The sequence below is a fragment of the Hyaloscypha bicolor genome (genome assembly GCF_002865645.1).
Source record: "Hyaloscypha bicolor E unplaced genomic scaffold K444scaffold_86, whole genome shotgun sequence".
Classification (NCBI taxonomy): domain Eukaryota; kingdom Fungi; phylum Ascomycota; class Leotiomycetes; order Helotiales; family Hyaloscyphaceae; genus Hyaloscypha; species Hyaloscypha bicolor.
The window spans coordinates 727012-745913 of NW_020194588.1; the positions used below are offsets into that span (position 1 = coordinate 727012).

The 18902-nt window shown below is 46.1% G+C and overlaps 5 protein-coding genes across 5 annotated transcripts; 2 read left to right on the forward strand and 3 right to left on the reverse strand.

Annotated features, from left to right (window-relative positions):
- Window positions 1-1992: 1992 nt before the first annotated feature.
- K444DRAFT_663831 (uncharacterized protein) lies at window positions 1993-5063 on the reverse strand (the record flags this gene model as incomplete). The annotated part of the gene is made up of 4 exons (XM_024886886.1): window positions 1993-2795; window positions 2850-3716; window positions 3770-4559; window positions 4623-5063. The coding sequence occupies 4 exons, from the start codon at window positions 5061-5063 to the stop codon at window positions 1993-1995; spliced, it is 2901 nt and encodes a 966-aa protein (XP_024736317.1).
- Window positions 5064-6620: 1557 nt separating this feature from the next.
- On the forward strand, window positions 6621-9245 carry K444DRAFT_590269 (uncharacterized protein; the record flags this gene model as incomplete). Its single annotated transcript, XM_024878144.1, has 8 exons — window positions 6621-7586; window positions 7648-7762; window positions 7811-8087; window positions 8171-8270; window positions 8340-8473; window positions 8521-8725; window positions 8778-8931; window positions 8986-9245. 8 exons carry the CDS (start codon window positions 6621-6623, stop codon window positions 9243-9245), a joined length of 2211 nt encoding a protein of 736 aa, XP_024736318.1.
- A 745-nt stretch (window positions 9246-9990) lies between these two features.
- On the reverse strand, window positions 9991-12495 carry K444DRAFT_613385 (acid protease). Its single transcript, XM_024880338.1, has 3 exons — window positions 11973-12495; window positions 11634-11908; window positions 9991-11557 (listed from the first exon to the last, which is right to left on the reverse strand). The coding sequence occupies exons 1-3, from the start codon at window positions 12137-12139 to the stop codon at window positions 10035-10037; spliced, it is 1965 nt and encodes a 654-aa protein (XP_024736319.1). The 5' UTR covers window positions 12140-12495; the 3' UTR covers window positions 9991-10034.
- A 2014-nt stretch (window positions 12496-14509) lies between these two features.
- K444DRAFT_630197 (uncharacterized protein) lies at window positions 14510-15223 on the reverse strand (the record flags this gene model as incomplete). Its single annotated transcript, XM_024883167.1, has 4 exons — window positions 14510-14674; window positions 14859-14940; window positions 15092-15114; window positions 15167-15223. The coding sequence occupies 4 exons, from the start codon at window positions 15221-15223 to the stop codon at window positions 14510-14512; spliced, it is 327 nt and encodes a 108-aa protein (XP_024736320.1).
- A 148-nt stretch (window positions 15224-15371) lies between these two features.
- On the forward strand, window positions 15372-18817 carry K444DRAFT_663834 (uncharacterized protein; the record flags this gene model as incomplete). The annotated part of the gene is made up of 8 exons (XM_024886887.1): window positions 15372-15452; window positions 15507-15763; window positions 15813-15943; window positions 16001-16397; window positions 16443-16771; window positions 16820-16895; window positions 16947-17103; window positions 17153-18817. The coding sequence occupies 8 exons, from the start codon at window positions 15372-15374 to the stop codon at window positions 18674-18676; spliced, it is 2952 nt and encodes a 983-aa protein (XP_024736321.1). The 3' UTR covers window positions 18677-18817.
- Window positions 18818-18902: the final 85 nt, after the last annotated feature.

Genomic DNA, 18902 nt, shown 5'->3' on the forward strand with positions numbered 1-18902 from the left:
AAATCAGAGAACGGGGAATTAAGTACTAAAAGATATATAATAATTCTAATTAATATAATTTATATTAATTCGTATTTTGATACACTTGTAACGGCACTGGCTAGGGGCCAAAGGGGGGTGGCTATCACATAACTGGTTTCACCTAGCTAGCCGGCGTTTCAGTGGTTTTAGCTAGTATTTCCCTCCTTTTATCCCCTTTCCTTCTCTCTCTCCTTCTTCTCCTTAGCTTAGTATTCTCAATACATGGGATTTTCCTGGATCTTTGAGCCTTTGTACCATTGCCTCGATCCCGCCGTCACAACACTTTCTTTTATTTTGATATTATTATATCGGACCAACTATAAGTAGGGAAGAAAGTTAATAATAGGCACGTGTGAGCCAATGTTTCAGCCACTACTATTTGTCTCTTCTTTCCCGTTTAGAAAAGTCACGAAGTCTATTTCAAGTCGAAATTTTAGACGCCGCCTTTGGGCGATGGCATTTCATGTTTATTTAACTACTTGCTTTGTGTACGTTGGTTTATAAAGTCCTTGGTAATTATCCGCCGGGAGAAATATCTTTCCGGACCGCCTTTTTGTGAAAAACATTACATCTCAAGGTTCGTGCAGGGAAGTTTCCTCGTGTCACAGTACGGAGAGGATTTGTGCTGAAAAATGCAGTACGCACCGACATGTTCCGATATTTTTGTACTCGTGTAATCAAGAGGAACACAACACAACAGCGGCGGAATGGAAGTGACGAGGTGAAGCTCCCAGCTGTGAAACTACGAGCCGTGTGACGAAGACGACAGTCGGTCGATCATTTGATATAACACTTGTACAGTACTGTACCAGTTGAGATTTGGTTAGACTACAACGACTCAAAACCTCCCCGCGGTGCAGTCTGGGAGAGCTGATAGTCGGTCTACGGATTAAAAGAGATGGCAGGGCTCAGATTGAGTCACGACCTGCTGTCTTCTTATACATAACATACCAAACGATCCTCTGGGTATCGAGGCTCTTGTACGCCCTCTCAAATAACGATGGAATTGCTCGACCCCTAGTTCGATAGCAGTACTATATTCGGTCAGATTATACTAAGATATAAAATAAAATATTTGAAGAGCGCCTTTTATAGAATCGACCTCAGAATAAGGCTATAGTACAGATAGGTGGGAATGGGTTCTAGCCCAAAACGCTAGTAAGCGGAGAGGAATAGCATGACTCCGAGGAAGATTCCCTGGCCTTAGTTATGCGCAATAAGAGTTTTTAGAGGGGTTTACAAGGAGCGTACCTCTCCGTCACATTTGTATTCTACGGAAGAGTAGTGGTATTCGGTGCAAACTTAGAGAAAACTTAGTGCAACTCCAATGTTGTCCTAGCCCAGAAATTGATGTATAAGTCCACTCCTAGCTCCATAAACGTCGTGAGTTACAAAGAACTACTACTCCAGCATTAAAAATTCTGAAAAGCGGGACATAATACAACTCTGATGCGCCATTTCTTGAGACATTGCAGAGAGAGCTAGTGGCACCAATCCAAAACTGGCGCCCAAAGCCAGGACAATAGAAGGATTCCCTACTAGAAATCGTCAAAATCAGTGGTTTCTCAAGCGAGGGACACACCTAAAACGGAAGAGGCAAACCCGGAAAGGAAGCGGGTTTGAGCATAGGAAACTGCTTAAATTCAGTGTTTAGGCGTGCTCCAGCCAAGCGAGACAAGGAATATGTTTTTATTTCTCGGCTACAAAATGGTTTTGCCCTCATCCAATCTTCAATCAGTAACCCTGGCTGCTTCTACTTGGGCCGCATTCACTATCAAATCACTCTCCCCAGAGTCTCCTGTCATCTAGCATATATAAAGTCTCAGCAGATTCTGTTGCCTCATGGCGAAAATTGCGAAATGAGTCCATTGAATACTCTATACCCGGGACAGCTGGATGGCTCAACTGTCCTTTGTTCGCTTTCCGTCGTGGATGCTTGCTCTAGAGAACTGTTTTTCACGGTATTTGCAGTTATGTAGATGAACTTTCTCCCTCCTCTGCATCATTACTGCTTGAGGGAACACTCCCAGCTACTGGTTCAAGGTCTGCGCTGCCTGTCCCTCGTAGCTCATCCTCGACGCAAGGGGATTGACAGGGTGGTTCGTCTTCCGCCTCTTGGTGTCGTCCATCGCTACTTTGAACTGTGGTTTTGACTCGTCGAGTTTCTCTGCCGGGTGACATGCTTCGAGGGCGCTTTGAAGGGAGGTTGGAGGTGGTAAGTCTGTCAGGGACCCCACTGGGAGTTCCCGGGAGTGGTTCGTGGCTGTTTTGCTCATCTGTCACATTGCTCTGCCCCCCAGATGCTCCATGGGCCAGAACAATGATCGACGGGCTTCCAGTGCAATCACTACTGAGACGTCCATGGGTTGCCTCATCGCTAATTGAAACCTGGCCCTGCTTCAAACCTGGTGCGGAACAACAGTCGGAAAGCTCTAAAGACTTGGGATCTGGCCTTTGTTTATGCTTTTTGCCCTTGTGGATGTTGCAATCTCTCTGCGTGGAAAATCTCTTATCACATATTTCGCAAGCATATGGGAGAGTGGTTGTACTTGGAGTTAAACCACGTTTCGGTTTTGATTTTTCAGTTGGCCTGGAAAAATTGGTTGCATTTTGGTGCGTCATGCGGACTGGCGGGGATTGTTTTGTTGATTTCAATAGTCCTGTGCTTGTGGCGTCCTTGCTAGGCTTGAGGTTGTCACACCGGTTGCGATGCTCCGAAAGCTCCTTGTTACTAGGGAAGTATGCCTTACATTCTTTGCATCGCGGGCACGCATCTATTACTCTGTTAGTAATTCGTTGTAAATGTATCTTTGACGTATAAAACGTACTGGAAACTTGGTGGCGAGCGAGGTTTGCTTGGCGAGAAAATGAACGAGAGCAAATTACACATCTCCAGTCCTCCAACTTTCCTCTTTTAACGCCCTTCGCTGTATGGATCGTACCATGTTCATCCTCGCCAACTTCTAAATAACACTCATCATTGGGATTCCTCACAGTCGGCATAGCAATTGGTAACATTCCCTCATACGCTCTTTGAACATGTGGTAACTCGGTCCTGCTTCCTCTTTGTGTTTGCTGTTGAGAAGTCTCCAATGTGGGCTGTGGCACGAAGTTGATAGATTCTGTCTTTGAGGCGGTGATATAACTTGTGTGCGTACACAACTCGGCTCTTTCTTGCGCTGTTCTGGTGATGAAGTTGTTCGAGTCCACGAGGGCATCGACCAGTGGATCCTGTGGGCACACCGCCTTTGTGGGGTAGCAGTGGATTGATGCGTGACGCCAACTTGGTCTATTGTCATTCCCTGGATCTCCTATAGATATATTTCGTCTACCTAACTGAGCAGTCTGAGGTTGCTTTTCCGTTTCCCGAGTGTGTGAGGTGCCAGGTGGATAGACGACAAATTCGTATTGCTGATCAGTCGTTACTGTGGAAGCCTTCAGTCTGAGCACAGCTTCAAAGATTCCAACAAAGTGAAAGCCTCTAGTCTCCCAAACAACATTATCACGTCTCCAAGAATTGAAAATCTCGCCCTCACTTTCGTTGTCTGGCCTTGTAAATAGTCCAGCTAACACTTTCGATAATCGGGCGGCTAATTCCCTGGCCTTACGTGGAATTGTGTTTTCCTGGAAGTGGCTGCTATCAATGAGCTTCAGGTGCGCTGCCAGGTCGAGATTGTGAAGTCCCTTCCAGTTATCTGCCATTGTCAGAGTCGTCCTGATATGCCAACAGAACATGGGAAACGCTTACTTTGAGTCATCACAGCCTCCCGAGTAGCTCGTAAGAGAGGACACGGTACCGGGAGAAAGTTCGGGAATGGTGTAGCAAAAACCCACTCCCGTAGAGCGGCTGCTATCAATGCTCTAGCTACCATGCCGGGGGAGCTTGACTTCAAGATATATTTTTTGAGCCATGCAGTTTCCTGGTCAATAGGAACGCGATTGTTGGAAATACAACGTACGAGGGCTCCAAGGTCACTATTGCTGGCTATAAATGGAACGTCGAATAATATAGTCGAGTCGTTTCCGTTCAAAATAGACTCCATTTCAGAGCTGACGAAATCCATAGTATTCTGTACCTCAGAATTGATACCAGAGATCGCTTGCTGTGGATCCTTTACCGTGAAATTCGTTAGTTTTTGCATTTCCTGGACCTTTTTAGTCAAGCTCCAAATATTGTCGTTCATCTCAGACAGTTTGTTCTCGAGTGTAGCTCTCCCTGTAAGCCTACTAGCTTCTTGAGCCATTTGGAGATGCTTGATTTGGGCCCGAAGTTCAATTTCTGTCTGCGCGTACCTGGCGAGTTGTTGGCTGAACTCGTCCACTTCCTGCTGCCATTGTTCGCGGATGTTACTGATCTCAATATCTCTTCGTGTGATATCTTCTCGAAATCTTTGGTCAAGGGTACTTTCGGCTGGTCTTAGACTCGTGGGAAACGTGGAAAAGTTCAAGGCAGCTGCTGATATATTGGGACGAGTCATCGACATGTGCTCAGGCCTTGCTGGTCGTTCGGAGGCAGTAAGAGTGGGGGGGAGCACGGTCTAACTAGCTGTTACTGCCTGATAATTTGAGTCTCGTGGAGGGCATTTCCGCGTCAAACTTACATCTCCAGACAGATCCGCATTTGTAAGATTCTTGGAACAAACCCCTGCGGATCTTGTCTTAGCCCGCCTTGGAAGACCAGTTCTACCAAGCTGTCCCGAGTGTTGGTGTAGTGTTTGGGCACGAAGGGCTTCATAACAACCCAACTCCTTCTGGATGGCTTGTCGTATGGTGTTGGATAAGAAGTCTTCAAAGTATGTTGAGCCGTTTGACAAAATTTCTTCAGAAGAGTATGCCTTTGAAGACCGTCGCAAGATCGAGACGAATTTGTTTTTGACTTGCGTACTCGTGAACATGCACTCGTCGTCATCGCGCTGCGTCCTTGCTTCGGTCAAATGAGCCGGCACTGTTTCCCAGAAGTCGAGCCCATTCCGACGACAGAAGTCGAGCCAGGCAAGCGTGGCTACCAGATCAGCATCTTTGAAAACCTTGTTCGAAGCCATTGTAACTGGAAGATCGGTCTTGCGGTGGTCGAATCACTTGGAAGGAAAAGTCGCAGTTTCTTGGTCTGCTGGGGCTCATGCGAATGTGGAGAAGCTCCTTTGCCCCCGAACTGGGAAGAACCCGTTCATCTTCGAGTCTTTCAGGTTGGGGTTAGTGTTGGTTTCGATGGCTGTGGCTGATACAAGGTCAAGGTGCTGGTCAGTTGTCCGCACGGAGAGCATATCCGGTTTCTTTTAGAAGTCTGAAACTCATGGCAAAATACCAGGTATTTTCAGTGTATTAAGCCAACCGGAGGAGCCCGATTGCGTCCAAACACGCCCGAAAACATGTGTCGTTGTTGGAATTTTCTGGAAGATCGTTGATTTAAGATTGGAAAGACTGTCTATTTTGACCAGCAGAGCCAATGAGAAGAGCTCCTCGCGCCACCGTTGCAGATCTCTTTGAAATATTGCCAAAGAGTTTCAGACTTCTCAAAAGTACGAGTAGGCAACCCAAGATAAGAAATTTGCGCAGGTCAGAACCCGGGAAAGTAATTTCGGGGCGAACTCTAGCTGACAAACTGTCCATGGGGATGTATTTTTGGAAGCGGCTTGTTGCGTTCCGTGTTCGCACCGCGGGGAGGAAACCACGCTCGGGTCGGTTCTAGCGTTGCCGCTGCCATTCAGCCTCTTAAAGGGCCAAACTGACCCCTGAAACGGAATGATCTACGGCCCCTACGGGGGACAGAGTCACAGACCACAGCATACTCGGTCTGCCATTTCCCTGTTCAGAAAGTTTATTGAATGTGGCTTGTTGGCAATGAACCAGTGGCCCAGGAGCGATCATGGTGGCGTTTCGGATCAACAACCTTCGGGGTGGACTTGGACTTCGAGCTTGGGCTTGGGAAGGTACAGACACCTTGATGGGCGGACCTAGTTGATCGGAAGTCCTACAATCAGCAGCTGCCGAAGAAACAACGGAACGACTTCCAAGACTAAGGTTCTCCTCCCCTTCAGTTAGCATCAACGAAAGCTACAGCTTTGCAATTCTGATTCCCAACTCCTCTCGAGTCATTCTTGGATTAATGTAGGAGCCAACATCTTCAAAGACATACAATCCCCTCGTGATCTTTCCACTCTCGTTTGAAACTATTGAATGCAATTAGCTAATCCAGTCTGAGTCTTGAGCAGTCTCGCATTTACAACTCCGCATCTGCAAAACTGGTTGTTCCATCCCGGACATCTACGACGATGTCGGTCGCTCGTCGTGGCATGGCTTTGCCCAACGTGAACGCTTGGAATGATCAACATAGCAGCAGGAAGCAGACAAATCCAAACTCGATCTCAACCAAACCATCTAGCTCTGGACTTGGCCCAACCTCTATGCATACCCGAGGACCACATACTTCAGGTTCATCACCACGGGAAACTAAGGGAATATCCAAGTTCCAACGTTTGTATCCAACAAATAATTCGGCATCAAGGGCCACAAGTCGGAGGTCGACCTCAAGAAACAACCCACCGGAAACCGCTGTCTCACGATCAACAGAGACGCGTCCAGCAACCAAGTCCAGAGGAATGCACACTTCATCTCCCTCGCGGCGACCAAACCCCTACAGTGTTGTCCCCTCTCGTGCAGGTCACCTCGACGCGTCGGCAAGTCAGTGGGACAGGGAGAACTTCAGGAGTCCTGAGATCGATAAAAATAGGGGCGATACCCCACAAAACATTATTGTGGGAATAGATTATGGTACAACCTTCACCTCTGTCTCATATCACATCCCGTCAGACGAAGACAATCACACACGAGTCTTTTCGCACGAAGTTGGTGTCATTACTGAATGGCCACATGATGGATTTGAAGGCTCGAAAATGCATATTCCAACCGAGACCTGGTATTCTTCGGTTCCCAAATTTCGTGGCCGTCCCGTTGGTCAATTTGAACTCAGCAACTCTGACTCGGAGTCCACCTCCAGTGACGATGAAGATCCACGGGCAGGTCGCTCTACTTCAAGTGATTCCGGCCGGGATGAGGATGACTTGACCAGATTCTTTTGGGGTTATGAAGTGTCATATAAGAAGCATGTTGAACTTGCACCACGGAGTGAGCATCGCCGTATCGAGCACTTAAAATCCATGCTCCTACAAGCAGAGTACGCCCACGACGATCAGAGAGAAATACGGCCACGTATCGACAGACTCATCGCCGAGAAGATCATTCGGAAATTCGGGACAACAGAAGTCCCTGACAGTCAAGACGTGCAAGATCCTATCACAGATTTTCTTGTACCGGTCTTGCGTCACACACGGCATCAGTTGATCAAGCACGAGGGGCTCAATGATCACTGCTCTATTTCATTCGTGTTGACCGTGCCACTTATCTGGGATACTACATCGTGGCGAATTCTTCAGACTGCCATGGAAGCGGCGATTCGTGAGACAAATTTTGGGAAACTTAGCCACGGAAGCGTCGATAATCTTTTTATCATCTCTGAGCCGGAGGCGGCAGCAACCTATTTGTTGGGAAACTCTAAAGATATGCTGGTATGTAATAATAAAATTGTTTTGCCTTGTTTGGGTACCTAGATTTAGCTAACATATCCAGGCCGGAGAAACATTCACCGTTCTAGACTGTGGTGGTGGGACCGTTGATGGGACCACATATACGGTGACCAACTCCTATCCTTTGAGCCTGGGCGCGGAAGTTGGCGAACCAGGTGGTAAGATTCAGGTCTGCGGTGATATTGGCAGTATTTAACCTTAACTAGGAGATAATTGTGGGGCTAGCTATCTGAACAAGAATTATGCAAACCTTCTATTGGAGAGACTCGCCGGAGAGACATACCTGGAAGACAATGGCAACACTTTGGAAGCAATAGTCCAGGGTACAATTTACACATTTGAAAACTTCGTCAAACGCACCATAGATGTTACCAAAAATCCAAGCGGGCGCGTAAAGATCAATGGACTTCTCGGTGATCGACGGAGAGGATTGGTTGGGGCAGCAGCAAAGGGATTTGAAGACAACATTTTGATTCTCGGCCCGTGAGTATTTTATATTGAATTGAAATGCAGACCTAACCCAGCTCCACAATTTATCAAGATATGGTTTAAATTGTCTCCGATAGGGCCGATTACGCCGCCATTTTCTTGCCACTCCTCAAACGTGTAGCCAAAGTCTTGAAAGGACAACTCGACGGTGCGATGGTGAAAGGCCAACAGGTGAAGGTACTTTACTCACCCCACTCACTTTCAGATGTCATACTAAATGCGTTTATTTGCTAACACCACTTGTAGAGAGTTTACGTCATTGGCGGTTTTGGAGCCGCTCCTTCCTTACGAAGTTATCTGAAGAATTTTCTCGTCGAATACTCCAAGGAGGCCCATCTGTCTTACCCGATTCAACTGGTACTATCAAATAAGAAAACCTGGTCTGTATTCTTCTACTATCACGTCTCTTTGCTAACACTTGTGAAAGTGAAACTGCAGTCTCCAGCGGATCCGTTCTCAGAGGGGCGAATTTGAGTGGTGGCCCGGAGAGAGAAGCTTATTCCAGCTATGGATTTCTTCGGAATGAGCTCTACAATCCCGAACAATTCATGGGACATCGAAACGCTGAAACATTCATTGATCCTTGTGACGGAGAACAATACGTCAAGGTTATCCATTATTTTATCCACCATGTCAGCCCTTCACTTCTTGATGCTCAGGAGACATTCAACTAATTCCACGTAGGGCGATGTTTTACCTCCTATGCATACATACAAGCCTTTGAAGTCGGCCCATGCCTTTCCGATAGATAGTGAACGGCTTCTCTGCGACGAATTCTTGTACGTGAATGACAAACCCACCGCGTCCAACTATCCTTTGGACCATGAATACAACAATGGTGAAGAAGTTCCGCCCTGGCCACATTGGGCTCTGCTAACGGGGCAACGCACAGGTGCACGTATCGTGGGCAAGCTTGTCTCGGATATGACCTTTCTGAGAGATGATAGACTGATCCGCCCAAGAGCACCTCGGCCGAACGCAGACGGAATGAAGCAAGGCATGGCTCACTATGAGGTCACATTTGATTTGGTTGCCATCATAGAGTGTAGAAATCTGCGGTATGAGGCACGATATCCCGCGAACAATTCCGGAAAAGTCCAGAAGACAGATCAGGTCTGCATTGCTGCTGCTCTTAAGCCAGGAACTGGGTAGTTTATATCTAGTTTCTAAGTCAAAATAAAAGTCAGATGATTATTTAACTGACGTAGAATTTGCAGTAGTGTGACTGTTGAGAGCTCAGGGGTTTGCTTGTCTAAGAAGGTAGTAAGATCTACGGTTTCTTTGACAATTTATTTTACGAAAATTCAACCTGTCTCAACGCTTCAACCAAAACCATACGGTGTTACAGGACAGCAGAGATAGCCTCCGTAAGCCATTTTCAGTCTTGCGCATAATGAAGTGTACCGTAGCTTGAAACCTACATTATATCTTGCTGCAAGTTTTGATGCAGATCTGGTGGGAAATCTAATCGTTGATCAAGGGTTTTCAAGTAAACAACCACTTTCAAGATTTTATAAGTCGAGGAATCATCACAGGATGAGCAGGAACTTTACTTCTACAGTCCCAGTGACATTGTATGCCTGACTTTGATATTCGTCAGTCCATTGCATTTCCACGACTGCATAACCCTCAGTAGGTGCAGTTAGCATGGCGGCAACCAGCGGGGAAGCTACAAGCGCAAGGTTTGAGAGAATGAAGGTAAGAGGGGTGACTGCAACATCAATGGATTAATTCAGCTTCTCTCGTGAGAAATGGAAGGGGATTTCGAGATTGGCGGACAGGGTAAAGGAAACAAGGAGCACCAGGAGGAATTTGGGGAACCGAAATACTTACCTTTGGGAGTCCCCCCCTCGGCGGTGGTTAGTTTATGCACTTGTAAGGTTACAGCAACAAAAAGCTGGACACGCATTGCCAGGGGTCTCAACATATTGGTAATAAACATTAGTCTCCGAACCTCTCCTCGAATTTACTTCCCCTCCTCTGCACCAGCGTATTTGGAGACCAAGTACTCTGCGTGGCTTCACTAACTGTAGGACTCTCTGACGTCCTAATCGGCCTTCCCCTCCCCATCGAACTCGGAATCGTATAACTGTTCGGACTCACAATATGGTCCAACCCTCGCTCTCCATCGCCACTTCGTGGAGAGTCCTCCTGTTCTCGATACCCCTTTCCATGCCCCTCAACCAGTCCCCCTTCTTCAGCACCCAACTCCGCCATCGGCGTCTTTTGCTCTCGAATTGGACTCAAAACACCTGCTTCGGTTACTCCCCTCACATAACTCGGCCCGGCCTGGGGGACCTCAGCCTGCAGTTCCTGTGGAATCATAATCGGATTTCCTTGAATCTCAATCTTCTCCTGCCCATCAACCTCGGAAGCATAATTAGAAACCTGCCCACTGGCCGGCTGATCGATTCGCTTTCCGGTATCAATTTCAACAGGCGGAGTACTCGGGGGTTCAGGCCTGCGTTTTCGTCTGCGGAGACATACGAAGATGAGGGCGCCGAGCAGGATCAGTAGAGCGAGCGTGCCGATAACGATGCCGGCTATTGCTCCTCCGCTTAGCTTTTTGTGTTTTGATCCGGACCCAGAGCCCGAGGAGCCTGGGCCTGGGGGAGGAAGGGTGGGAGGAAGAGCTATCACGCGTGGGGAGACTGTATCTTCGAAGATGCATTGCGAGACGTTGAATGTGTGGCTTTCGTAGTGGCTTGTAACATACGCTTCTTGCAGGAACGCGCGACCGAGTGTGTAGAGCGTATTATCTGATGTTGGCTTGATAGGAAAGTAGTGGGACGTCTTGTTCACCAAGACCGGTGGCTTGACATCCAGGTAGAAAGCTGCGTACGGAAGGACGATATCGATTGTCGAACCCCCGGACTTTTGGTTTGCCAGGGTGAACGTGATACTGGGATTCATATTCATGAGATTCTGGTGCGTGGTGTCGTTCACCAAGTACAGCCCGGACGTTTGATCAAGCGTAAGACCAAAAGCCTTCTCGAACTGCTGGCAGACCGCAACGGGCAGCCACAGTTCCGGAACCGCCGAATCAATGAACGCAAACTCGGGAGTAGACATCAGCGTCGTATTCCCTTGCCCAGTGGTTGCCGTGATATTGCGAATTGTAACAACAATATCCCTCAGATTATCCCCGGTCATAGTAAAGACAACCCCGTTGGGCGTAAACCTCGACGCATCGTAGCCTCCGAATATCAAGTTCCCATACACGGACTTCAGCCGGTAGTATGCACCAGCAGTATAACTCCAACTCTTGCTCGAAATCGATCCGTTCGAGAATAAGGTGTCCGCGAAACTCGCCTGTGGATCGCCGTATCCTGTCAAATTCGAAGGTTGAAACCCGAGTCCTAGGATTCCGAACCAATAACTATTAGAGAAGATCGCAGAGACGACTTGATGCGTGAGCGTGGGTCCAGTATCATTCGTGTACCCAATGCCCACGGTATCGAATCCTAGTCACATTTCATCAGGGTCTTTGTTCAAGCAAGCTACCCATCCTTCCCCCCAGGAAAGATTTAACACACATACCGTATTGGCCCTCCCCATCGTATCCCAACGCCTCATCCAACCCCAGAAATTGTTCTTGGCCATTTTCCCACGTACTCGAAGTGTTATTGTCGAAAAGACCACCTCTGGCATCTCCACAATCTGGCGATACCCCAGCGCTCACATTACAATGACCTGCTGCAGAACCCCAGATGACCCATGTTTCTTGCCAGGAAGTGACGGGAAGGACGCGAAAGACGTTTGCGGGTGTGCCAACACGAATTTCGAAGGTCGACCAATTGCCGTCTACTCCTTCCCTATGAATCAGTCTTGTTAGATGGTCTGCTTTGTCATACTTGGCTTGGGGAAGGTCCGACATACCAATGTTGGCTGGGAACTGCAATAATGGGTGCTGCCAACGTAGTGTTGTCCGCATCCATCTTCTCCAGCTCTACCTCCAGTCCATCCTCATTATAACTCGCCCCACTACCCCTCACCGAATTCAACAGAACGAGAGAATAAAAAAGTTTCTTCCCCAGCGTGCGCATCCTTGAGATCAGTAGAATTAATCAACGAGCAACAATGGATAGCGTGAAGATACACATCTTGAAGAGGATCTCGCCTCGGTCTGAGTACGAAGTGGTCATGGCAGAAAAGGAAAGGAAGTAGCATGAGCTCATACCGTCAAGGGTATACAGCCGTCCCTTGCCAGGGGATTGGGACAGGTGATGCGTGCGACATAGGTGCGCGACGTTGAGCGACAGGTCGAAAGAGAGTGATCATCACACGTTGTTACCGTTTTCGCACTGTGCGGCGATGTCCTGTTCTCGATTGAAAGGGAACTGGAGCATGACGTGGGCTGGTGCAGCGAGATCTTTGGAAGAACAAGATGCCGGAAGTTGGCAGCCAGTGAGGTGTGGGGAAGTGTTTGGCGAGGGAGAGGGCAGGAAGAGCTAGTCTGGTTGACCATAGCGACCAAAACCTTCTATGCCTGATTTTCGCTTATTTTCACCTTGCATTTAAGGCCGTAAAATCTATTACTTCATGCCGCTGACCTCCTTCTATTAATATCAGTACCTTTTACATATTAAAACACGTTAAAGTTAGTACTGTGTACTGAGACCACGCTGGGTAAGTGTACTGAGCTGAGAGAGTACTGTGCTATGCGCTGAGAGATGCGCTGAGAGATGTGCTAAATGAGTACTGTGGGTTGAGAGAGTGCTGTGTGCTGAGACTGCTGTGTACTGAGAGAGTGCTATGCGCTGAGAGATACACTAAATGAGTGCTGTGCGCTGAGTGAGAACTATGCGCTAAGAGAGTACTATGCGCTAAGAGTAAGTGCCGCGTGCTATGTACTGTATTCTATACACGTTGAGAGTGCTATGCACTTAGTAATTATATCTTTAAAAGGTCTAAGACAAATTTATCGAGGTGTTCTAAGTACTATATAACCGAGATCCAAGGTCAACGCACGCCCAAGGTCAATGCACGCTCAAGTTTAGCCGAATACTCGATATTAAATACTTAATTATTAAATAACTACTAATTGAAATAATAGACTTCTTTAAGTTCTGTAAAGAGAGGAAGCCAAAAATTTAATATATAATTTTTTCTTAATTAATTTTTAACTTTTAATGATATTAAACTTAGCTTTTATTAAAATATTAAAAAACCTTAATAATTTTAATTTAATACTTAATAATTATATCTATATGAGTTCTTCAAAGTCAATATTAGTAAGAATGCTTCATTATATATAGAAGTATAAGTATGTAATATAAAAAGCTTATATTATTATATATTACTTATAAAATTTTACTTTAACTTTAATTTTTAAATAATATACTAAAAATTCTTAAAAGAAGCTTAAATTAAGAAATAACTAAAGAAATTATATAATAAAAGCTTTCTTATATAAAACCTACTTAAAATAGTTATATTTCTTATATTAAATAGTTATATAATTTGTAATTTATTATAATATAATTTAATACTATAAATAATTAATTTCTGCTTTTAAATACTATTATATATTAATTTGCATTTAATATATTCTTTATTTTTTATTCTTTACTTTATATAATATTATAATATTATAAGAAAAAATAATTAAAAATACTTTTATTTACTTTTTATTTAATTATTTTTAATAAAAAGAGATATGTTTTTAAATAAAATATAAAATATATTTTATTTATTTATTAAAGTAAATATTTCTTTTATATAATTTGAAAGTATAATATATTTAATCGTTTTTATTAAAACTTTTAATAAATAATACTATTATTTTATTAATAATAATATTTTTTAAAAAACTTAAAACTTTAAATAAATTATATTATTATATTAATATTTTATTTATACTTTTAATTAGAACTATTCTTAATAATATATTATTAATATAAGATTAATTATATGCTGGGCATGCTGGAATCTTGAGTGTGTTGTGAAGCTTAATGAATTCTGTCTAGCGAGAAGTTGCTATCTGAGTAAGGCTAAGCGAGAACGTGATTCCCTAGCATTATATTTATTATTTTCTTTCCTTTTATATAATTATTTTATAAATATTATATATTACTAATTTTCTGTTTTTAGCTTTAATATAAAAGAAGCCTTTTATATAAATTTTCATTTTTTATATTATAATTATCTTTGAAAAATAGTATACTAGTGGTATAGAAATTTTAAAGTTAATTAGGTTATTAGTTCCTCATTTATTAAAGTTCAAAAATCGGGAGTTTTGGTGTAAAATGACCGTGCATTGACTCTGGTCGTGCGTTGACCTTGGATCTCGGTTAGTATGTGCGATGCGTTGTGATAGAGATTAAGGGGGTGAACTGTGGTAGGAATAAATGCGATATTGCAAAAATTTCTATAGAAGGTTTTGGTCAATCCGGTCAACCATAGCTAGGGAACATTTAGTCATAGTAGTTCGGGGTTGCCTCCGAACCTCCGACCTCTCCAAATTTCCCCACGCTCAGCCGCGGGGCCAGGCACAGCCATCCTTCGAACAAGAAGAAAGTACCACAGCGTTTGTGGCTTGACCACGTCTTCTCAATGCGTCGCTGCCAAGGACTTTGCAGCTAAGCTCAGTTTAGCGGCTCTAGTCAGGGGTTAAGCGAAACAAGACCACCTAATAATTTCAGGTGAGTGACATGCTGTTCAGAACCCTCAAGAAGATTAATATTGGTTTGCGGCACCTCTGAGGGCCAAACCACCAGAAAATGACACTCCCAGCATGCCTATCGCTTGGCAGCAGAATCTCACTTCAAAGAAATTTCCTGGGAACTCGGCCGGTAGCTTGGCACCACTTTGGGCGCCGCCCAGCGTTGTGCTCCTCGAGAGCAGTCTTGAAAGGAGTCAGCGCAAGGTCGCACTGAGAAGCATGTCGGTCCGAGCAAGTACATGGGATTAAATTGAAAGCATGACCTTCCAGCTCTTTAAACTTTGAAAACGATTTCTATAAGTAGTATCCTATTTCCCGAACTCCACTCCCTCACAAGGCTGACGGGAAGGAACCACCCTATGGCGTTCAACTAATTACGAATCTGTAACACGAGGTTTACGCGACTTACCGGCGGGCGTTTCCTGTCTCGAGCTGCAAAAGAACCGCTGCTTGGCACCTGTGCCATTATTGTCAATGTCTCATTACGCTTAACTCTTGCCCCTCAGATAGATAATTGACGCTCTCCCTACGGCTTTCCGAGTGTGCTTCTTTTCATATCGAAATCTTTTTGTATTTATCACAGTCTTTACAACTTTGCCCATCGTTCAGTCGCGATGAAGTGGTCCGCACTACTTGGGCTCGCCTTTGTGGGAGCTGTCCATTCGTTTGCTTCTACCGACTCTCTTCAGGATGCTGTGAGTTGCAATTGCCCACAGCTCCCCCAGGGATGAATTCTGATATTTTGATAGGACCCTGCACAATCTGGCTACCTGCCAAACCATAATATGGACCCCAACAAACTTAGCACTTTCAAGCAAGGATGGAAGAATACATACAACGCGAACGAGGCATTCTATGCGAAACCGCTGACCTGGACTCCAGCAGGCTCGAACGCTGAGCAGGTTATTCTCGTTTCCAATCAGAATATTATTAGGATAGTCGATGGAGCAACGGGAGCACTTCTGAATTCTCGAACCCTGGATCCTCCTTTCGCAGCGACTGACAGGTATGAATGTTGCTTATGACAGTAGAGGGTTTCTAATTTCACTGGGCAGTAATTGCGGTGACATTCCCAATACCATTGGTATCACGGGCACTCCATATATTGACGGCAGCACGAATATAATGTATTTCTTCTCCAAAGGATATAAAAACGGTGCACCAACGGGCTCTGGAACTTTGAACGGTACACCAAGAAGATTGCTCCCAATTATCTACCTTTCTCACTGCTGATCTTACATAGGACAATACAAATTCTATGCAGTCCAGCTACCAAGCCTTAACGATGCCAACGGGTTCCCAATAGTTATCGATGGTAACCACGCCGACAACGACCCCACTCGCTACTTCCTTGGCGGTACCGTCCTCCAAAGACCTGCGGTGTCTTCTATTGGCAATATCGTCATGGGTGGCTTTGGTGGTCATTGTGACAATTTCAATTATACAGGAATGTTTGTGGCAGTGAGCAAAGTACCTGGTGTTGGTATAACCAACATTCAAGCTATGGAGGCAAATCCTGGAGCTCCGCAACCGCAAACACTGGATTATCTTAACCAAGGCGGTGGGAAAGCCGGTATCTGGATGGGTGGCATGGGAATGGCGACTGATGCGGCAGCCGGGAGAGTTTACTTCGTTACTGGGTATGTCGACTCTGAGATACTTCGATATTTGCTAACATTCTTCAGCAACGGACGTGGAGCTGGTGATAATGGTGGTGGAGCACCCGCATCTGGTAAAAAGTATACGAGCACACTCCAGCAAGTGACAGTCCACTTCGATGTCTCGCCGAGCGGCGTTCTCACTCAGGCTGACTACTTCGAGCCATATGAGTACCAAAGTCTCAACGGAGGTGACAGAGACTTTGGATCTTCCGGTGCTGCTCTCCTTGATCCTGTTTTCTCTGGCAATGGGGTCAGCCGAATCATCATTGCAGGAGGAAAGAGTGGCAAAATCTACATCATGAATGCGGACAATCTTGGCGGTTTCGCCAATGGACCAGGCGGGTCGGATAGTGGTAGGTAATTCTTCCTCTTTTCATTTCTTTTTGCTAACTCACTTTAAGTGATACAAACAATCCTTGCGCCGGGTTCGATGTTGAGTGGTGTGGGTAGTTATCCTCTGGAAGGGGGATATATCTAGTATGTTCAAAAGATCAGCCTTCTTTGGCCTATGTGCTAATTGATTGAAAGTTTCGCCCCCTCGGGATTCAGTTTGTTTGCCTACAAGTTCGGCACGGATAACCAAGGCAATCCCGTCTTCACGCAAGCTGGGAAATCAGCATTGACTTTTGCCGGAAAGACCATTCCGACAATCACCACCCTTAATGGGCAACCTGGAACAGCCATTGTGAGCGGCTTCTGCGCGCGAATATCAGCTTTTACTAACGTACCTTTAGGTCTGGATGGCTGATGTCAACAATGGCTTGGTAGCATATAACGCGATTCCACAGAACGGAGTTCTTGTACCATATTCGATTCCCGCCACAGGACGGCTGCAAAAGAATCAACGACCCGGATTCGGCAACGGCCGCTGTTATTCCTCTTCTACAAACAACGTTATGATGATTGGTGGAAGCAGTACACCTCCCCCTCTTACCTGCACACCAAGCCCCCTTAACTTCGGGTCGGTGACTGTCGGCCAAACCAAAACTGTTCAGGTCACCTGCACCGCGGGCACGGCCCTGAATCTCCAAGGTTGCACCACAGGTCTCGGAACATTCTCATGCTCTGGCATTCCAGCTTCCGTAGCCAGCGGTGGCCAGTTCACCTTCCCTGTTACTTTTGACTTGACGGATAGCAACATTGAAAAGGTCAGACAAGGAGGCTTTCAAGTGCTACCTGGAGCCGAAGGAACTACACTGAACATCTTGAGCAGCACAGGAGCGTTGCAGACGAGTGTTCAACTCACCGCCACCGTCGTTGCATCTGGTGGGTTTATTGTTTTTGGTGCCAAAACAGTGGACTTCGGTGGCCTGACTGTTGGTGGCTCATCGACCGGCTCAGTAACCGTTACGAACAAGGGTGCAGGTGTGTTGACTTTGACTGGCTATGCTTGGCAAGACCTCACAACCACCGGTCCCCCTTTCATTAACGTCACCGCTTCCAACCCGAACACCGTTATCGGAACCGCTTTCACCTCTACCAACTTCCCTGCTCTTGGTCTTCAAATCCAGCCTGGCGCATCGATTTCAATCTCGATGGTATTTTCTCCTCAGTCGGCTGGCACATCCTCTTCGATGCTTACAATCTGGAGTGATGGTGGTTTCTCAGACGTCATGTTGGTCGGCACTGCAGCTCAAGGAACGTCATCCTCATCGTCCTCCAGCAGTTCCACAAGTACACCAAGCTCATCCTCGAGTTCTTCATCGACAATCTCGTCAGCGAGTACCTCTTCATCAGTATTCTCTTCATCTAGCAGTGCACTTACATCTTCTTCCACCACCTCCAGCGGCCCAAGCTCCGTCTCCGCAACCACAACAGCTTCAACATTCAGCACAATCACCACTTCCTCCAACCCCACCCCCACCGTTTCCGGCACACCGGGCTCCTACAACTATATGGGATGCTTCTCTGACCTCTCTTCTGGACACGCGCTCCCCCTCCTCTTCCGCAATAACAGCGTGACACCCGAACTCTGTGAAGCATATGTCTCCTCGCTCGCGCACAAACCAACGCCGACCGTGCTGCCCTATTACTATGTCGAGTATCACAGAGAATGCTACGGTGGATCGAGCTTCAGCTTCGGGAGCTCCGCGATCACGAGTTTGGTCGGCACGAAGGCTTGCTCCATGGTGTGCAGCGGCAGTATTGGGGCGCAGGTCACTGGCACAGCAAAGTGTGGTGGATCCAAAGAGTTTAACTTATATGCAGCGGGAGGGTTGGTCAGCTGGGCGGGTGTGGCGACTACGGTTACGAAGTAGATTGACGGAAAGGGTGTTAGGGTACGGTTGCTGTGGCTTCAAGCAAAAGTTGTAATTTTAATGGATTTGTTACGGATTTATCTTTCTTTGAGCTTGCGTGCCGTATTTACTGAAGGTTTCCAGCCACACCTTTCCACGGAGCTGCATTATAACACTTTCAACTCACCCGCTGCCGGCGAGACATGTGACAAAGCATTTATTGTATGCTTGACAAAAACCTCCAGTA

What these genes read in the sequence shown, in the direction of transcription:
- K444DRAFT_613385 (XM_024880338.1), bottom strand. Translation starts at nt 12,139, where the DNA reads ATGCGCACGCTGGGGAAGAAACTTTTTTATTCTCTCGTTCTGTTGAAT. An exon ending in GCAGTTCCCAGCCAACATTG is followed by an intron (nt 11,909 to 11,972) that starts GTATGTCGGACC and finishes ACTGATTCATAG; the next exon opens with GGAAGGAGTAGACGGCAATT. An exon ending in CGATGGGGAGGGCCAATACG is followed by an intron (nt 11,558 to 11,633) that starts GTATGTGTGTTA and finishes AAATGTGACTAG; the next exon opens with GATTCGATACCGTGGGCATT.